General features: G+C 33.8%; 1 protein-coding gene across 1 annotated transcript; it reads left to right on the forward strand.

Annotated features, from left to right (window-relative positions):
- Positions 1-4,063: 4,063 nt before the first annotated feature.
- On the forward strand, positions 4,064-5,757 carry LOC134266788 (zinc finger protein 678-like). Its single transcript, XM_062749018.1, has one exon. It carries the CDS (start codon positions 4,458-4,460, stop codon positions 5,679-5,681), a length of 1,224 nt encoding a protein of 407 aa, XP_062605002.1. The 5' UTR covers positions 4,064-4,457; the 3' UTR covers positions 5,682-5,757.
- The last annotated feature ends 356 nt before the right edge of the window (positions 5,758-6,113 follow it).

Raw genomic sequence — 6,113 nt, forward strand, 5'->3', positions numbered from 1 at the left:
ACAGTGACCTTTTTTGACATTTTATGGCTTTATTTATGTATCTCTAGTACTTATTGGTTTAGAATCGTATACTTTGTAGTTGATAATTCGGGTTTGGAGAATTCGTCCAAAAAGTAGGTCATGGTGACCTACTTTTGAATATCTCAGGTATTTATTTGCTTAGAATTATCAAACTTGGTCAGCAGATGCATCTTGGGACTCTAAAATATGTCAACCAAAATGCAGATCATGATGACCTACTTTTGACATTTTATGGCTATATTTAAGTACCTGGTATTTTCTGGTACTTATTGGCTTAGAATCATCAAACTTTGTAAGTTGATGCATCTTGGGTTTTTCGGAGAAATGTGACCAAAAAGTAGGTCATGGTGATATTTTATTGCTATATTTAAGTATCTTAGGTATTTATTGGCTTAGAATTATAAAACTTTGTCAGTTGATGCATTTTGTGTTTTCCAAGATTGTAGACCAAAAAGTAGTCCTAATTGGCTAAGAATCATCAAACTTTGGCAGGTGATGCAACCTGGGTCTTAGAATACTTAGGGTTAGAGGCTTCAAATACAAGTGATAGGTTGTATAATTTATCAGAAGAGCGATTCAAGGCCCTTGGGCCTCTTGTTTCAATCATGTCAAATGCTAAATCAGACCTAAATTTCTGGATGAGTGAACTGGTTGATTTTTTTTGGAGCAGGTCTCATTTCCAAGGAACTATAAGCCGAATGAAAGTCTTAAACTTGCATGGATGATACATCTAAGAATGCATACTACACTTTTTGCTTCAGATGCTGGATCTGACCATCTCTTTTATATGCAGGGGCCATTATTAAATTTTTTTGCGGTAATCCGACAGATTTCGCCAAAATCCACCCGACTGGATTTTTTTATTGGTTCAAAATGTTTTTTTTTACTTTTCCTTTTTTATCCGATTGATATTTTTTTACATCTTCATTGCACCTATGCTGTTTTTAGCTCACCTGAGCCGAAGGCTGAAGTGAGCTCTTCTGATCACATTTTGTCTGGCCTCTGTCTGTCTGTCAATCCATCTGTCTGTTAATTTTCCATATTTTCCACTTCTTCTCAAGAACCACATGGTCAAATTCTTCCAAACTTTCCACAAAGCATGCCTGGGTAAAGGGGATTACCAAGTGTGTTCAAATAAAGGGCCTCATTCAAGGGAAGATAATTGGGAATTATGGAACTTTGGTGGTATGTTTTTAAAATCTTCTTCTAGAACCCAGGAAAGAGTAAACTTATGGGGAAACATAGTAAGTAGTGTAGATTAAGATTTAATCAAATTATGTCCTCCGTGGGTAGGGCGGGGCCAAAATGGCCGACCTAAGTTTTACATAAAAACATATAGGAAAATTCTTTAAAAATCTTCTTCTCAAGAATGACCATGCCATATTCATCATATTTATATGGAAGCATCCTCAGGTAGTGTAGATTCAAGTTTGTTCAAATCATGACCCCCGGGGGTAGGGCAGGGTCACAAATGGTCAACCAAAGCTTTACATAGAAAAATATAGGAAACTTCTTTAAACATCTTCTCAAGAATAGAAAAACCATAATTGATCATATTTACAGTATATTGAAGCATCTTTAGCTAGTGTAGATTCAAGTTTGTTCAAATCAAATGTTCGCCCACAGGTAGGACGGGGCCACAATGGCCGACCAAATTTTACATAGAAATACTAGAAAATTACTTTAAAAATCATCTTCTCAAGAATAGTGAAGCCATCATTGATCATATTTATATAGAAGCATCCTCAGGTAGTGTAGATTCAAGTTGACATTGTTATGAAATTGATAGATCCATGTGCTTGTGATATTTGCAAAATAGGTTGGGGGGACATTTTAAAAAAGTCCTAAGAATAGTTAAATAAAAATGTAACCGTTTCACGGAATTTATTGAGTTTGATTTCATTGGAACGATCAGCAAAATATGTACACATTTAGTGACTCAACTTTGTAATCATAGCCTGTATAAAACTAAGTACATTGATTCAGTTTTCTGCAAATATATTGATAAAAATACTCTTACTGTTTATGAAGTAAAAATGTACAAAGTCTCACTAACTGCTGATCTATACTTTTGCCTCCAAAAATGAATAAAAAACAGACGAGTAAAAATCTAATTTTTTTCCAATGCATTAATATTTTTGGATATGTTAAAACCATATATGGCGTATGTACAGTGAAAATTATTAGACTAAAATTATAAGAACTTATTATTTGTATCAGTACTTTATATAAAGATAGGACTTTTCCGTAAATTACAAAATCTAAGTCAATTGCGTTATAAAGGATCATGATTTAATTAGGATTTATCGGAATTTTCTCCGACTTCGGAAGTAAATACAAAAGATTTAAATAACACATAACAGAGGAGATAAAATCGTATTTTTAGTTGAAAGGTGGTCTTATCCGTGTTCAGAATTGTATGAAAAGTTTTAATTTAAATGTTTTAACTATATTTCTTTACTTAAATTTGTTTTTTTCAAAAATATATTTTTTTGATCAGTTACGCCATATATGGCTTTAGAAAAACGAGATTATAAATGCACCGGCGCCATTTTAGATTTTACAAGAGAATATGGGGCACACTTAACTAACTTATCTTGAGCCTTCATCAATCTCATATGTTTGGATAAAACACCTGACGAATTTTTGCCATCAAATTTTGTAACACAATCGCATATTCATCTTTGATTGTCAGCATCTTTAAATGCTACAATGATTAAAAATATTGTATTATTCATTTATTAGGTACAAAATCACCGTCTCAAGCCACGATCTGGAGTTGCATATAGCTCTCTCCTACCAGTGGCTGCTTGATCACAAAAAGTGTCTTAATCTTGAATATAAACGCCTCTCTATTGTGACGTATATATTCAGTCAGTGGCAAGTTTTGTTTCCATCGCAAATGAAATCAACAACTGACGTCAACAGTGTTAAAGAAATATTTCCTTTACTGCGATATATTCATTGAAAGGTCGTTATAAAGTTCATCATCCGACTATGGTTTACTCGCATTGGTCAATATTTCAATGAGCTACGAAAAGTCTCGCCTCGTTCAACCACGGCCAGAAAGGGAGAGGATCGTACATTTTGCAAGTGTGGTTTGCGATGATTGTACAAAAATATGGTCGATATATTTTGAATACCTTAAAGTCGATTGTGATCATTTTATTGCAAAAAGAATGTGACCTAACTTTGCGCAAAAAAACCATTTGAGCATAGACAGTGCATTGAGCTGTATATATGTTGGCATACAGTCTGTCAAATGACATGGAAATGAACATCAATGATCTACCTGTTAATGTGAAGTCAGGTTCATCAAAGAAGAAATGAAGAGATGGATAACACAACTTTTAATATTAAATCACATTTACCAAAAAGAAAAAAAGAAACTATGATGATGTTTTAAAGCATTGATTAGAGAGAAAATTGCATCATGCTTTATTGATTCATGGTTAGCAAGGGGCCAAGTAAGGAATACAGTCTTTTCAACCTAAACTGAGCAGTTTAAATTTTAAGAAATTCACATGGTAAAAGAAGTCCTTATTTACCCTTGTTCTTTAACCCATTTTTTAAAATTAAAAAAACAACTATTACCTTGAATCAGTATAACTTAAGGAGGCTGGGGAGGGGGGGGGGTATGTTTATTTAACCACCAGATTAAACTTATTTTTTTTAGATACTGTATCTTTAGCCAACAACTTTCATTTGGCAAAGAAAAAAATTATACATTTTAGTTTTAATATTGATCACTTTTGTATATCTGTTATGCAGTTTTCTTTTTGTAATAGATTAAAATAGTCTAAAAATGGCTGCCACCCCAGCGTCTTTAATATTTATTTGTTTAACTTTTTATCCTTACAATAAACATAATCACAACATGGAGAATTAAAACTGATTTCTTTGTCATATTTGCAGAAGGAAAGGAGCGATTTCCAACCCCATTCAAATATTCAGAAAGATACCGAAAAATTACAGAACTATTGTGCAGAGGAAGATAAGACAGGAAATTCCGAAAGACACATCAACACACATGTAAGTAAAAAGTCATTAAAGTGTAACAGTTGGAAAGCTTCAACTAGTTCAGGTCACTTACAGAGACAAATAAGTCCTCAAAGCAGGGAGGAAAGTTTTAAGTGTGAATTTTGTGGGAAGGCATTGTCTGTATCAGATGACTTTGCTGTCTACATGAGGACACAAACTGGTAATGTATCTTATTGTTGTAATGCATGTGAAAAAACTTGGGACCAATCAGGTGCCTTACAGAGAAATACGAGGATATTCACAGATAAAACACAGTATAAATGTTATGTATTTGAGATGTCATTCAGTGAGTCACAAAACTTGCAGACACACATGAATACACACACAGCTGAAAAGCCTTATAAATGTGAAGTGTGTGAGAAGACATTCAGTTGGCCAGGAAATCTAAGAGTCACATGAGGACACATACTGGTGAAAAACCATACAAATGTGATGTGTGTGGAAAGGAATTCATCCAGTTACGGCACTTACAGGATCACATGAGGACACATACTGGGGAAAAACCTTATAAATGTGATGTGTGTGAGAAGGCTTACAAGCACTCACAGAGCTTATGGAGTCACATGAAGACACATTCTGGTGTAAAACCTTACAAATGTGATGTGTGTGAAAAGAGTTTATCTGGAGCAAAAGCCCTACAGGACCATATGTTGATACATACAGGTGAAAAACCTCACAAATGTTATGTGTGTATGAAGGCATTCACTCGTTCAAGGGACTTACAGACTCACACAAGGACACATACAGGTGAAAAACTATATACATGTGATTTGTGTGGGAAGGCATTCACTTGTTCAAGTGATTTACAGAGTCACAGGAGGATATTACATTCAGAGGATAAACCTTATAAATGTAATATGTGTGATAAGGCATTCACTCGTTCAGGTAGCTTACAGATTCACATGAGGATCCATACAGGAGAAAAACCTTATAAATGTGATGTTTGTGGAAAGGCTTTCAACAATGTAAGTAACTTAAACTGCCACATGAAGCTACACAAAGGTGATAAATCTTATCAATGTGATGTGTGTGGGAAGGCATTTAACCAATTGCAGAACTTACACAAACACAGAAGGATACATACAGGTGATAAACCTTATAAATGTGATGTGTGTAAATGGACATTCAACCAGTTGCAGGCTTTTAAGGGTCACATGATGACACATACAGGTGATAAACCTTATAAATGTGATGTGTGTGGGAAGGCTTTCAAACAATCAGGTGGCTTAAAGAAGCATATGAGGACACATACAGATGATAAACATTATAAATGTGATGTTTGTCAGAAGGCATTTAACCATTCAAGTCATTTATTGAATCACATGAGAATACATACAGGTGATATTCACTCAGTCAAACATCTTACAAAGTCACACGAGGACACATACTGGAGAAAAACCTTATATACATGCGATGTATGTGGAAAGGCATTTTACCGTTCAAGTTGCAAACTGAGACACATGAGGATACATACAGGTGAAAAACCTTATGAATGTGGTGTATGTGGACAAAAATTCAGCAGATCAGATACCTTACAAAAACACATGAGGATTCATATAGGTAATAACATAAAAACGAAGTGTATAGAAGATGGAATAGTCTGTCAAAATGACATGTAAATGAACATCAGTGATATATCTATTAATGTGAGCTGTCTCCAAATCAGATTTATAAAAGAAGAAAATAAAGTGACAAATAACAACTTGTTAAAAAAATATTTAATAAAGATCTGAATTATTTTTGACATTACCAGATTGCCCCCACAAAAGTCACATTTTGAAAACTTCATGAAATGTGCTGAATTCAATAAACTGTATGAAAAATATAAATTTACAGAACATATTATAGTTTCAAAGCAGTTTATTCAGTAATTTTGCTTTTATGGCATCACAAACTAGTCCCGAGTTTATATCCTTTTTCAGAACAAGGACAAAATGGAGATGTCATAGGTTTTTTTGCAAAAACTGTTGTTAATTTAAATTCATACCCAATAGAACAATATCTTTTGGAAGAATGTTTTTAATAGGTGTAATGATAAATATTGTTAGGTA

The sequence above is a fragment of the Saccostrea cucullata genome, unplaced genomic scaffold, assembly GCF_032062105.1.
Source record: "Saccostrea cucullata isolate Sc308-1 unplaced genomic scaffold, CSIRO_AGI_Scuc_v1 ctg10031, whole genome shotgun sequence".
Taxonomy (NCBI): domain Eukaryota; kingdom Metazoa; phylum Mollusca; class Bivalvia; order Ostreida; family Ostreidae; genus Saccostrea; species Saccostrea cuccullata.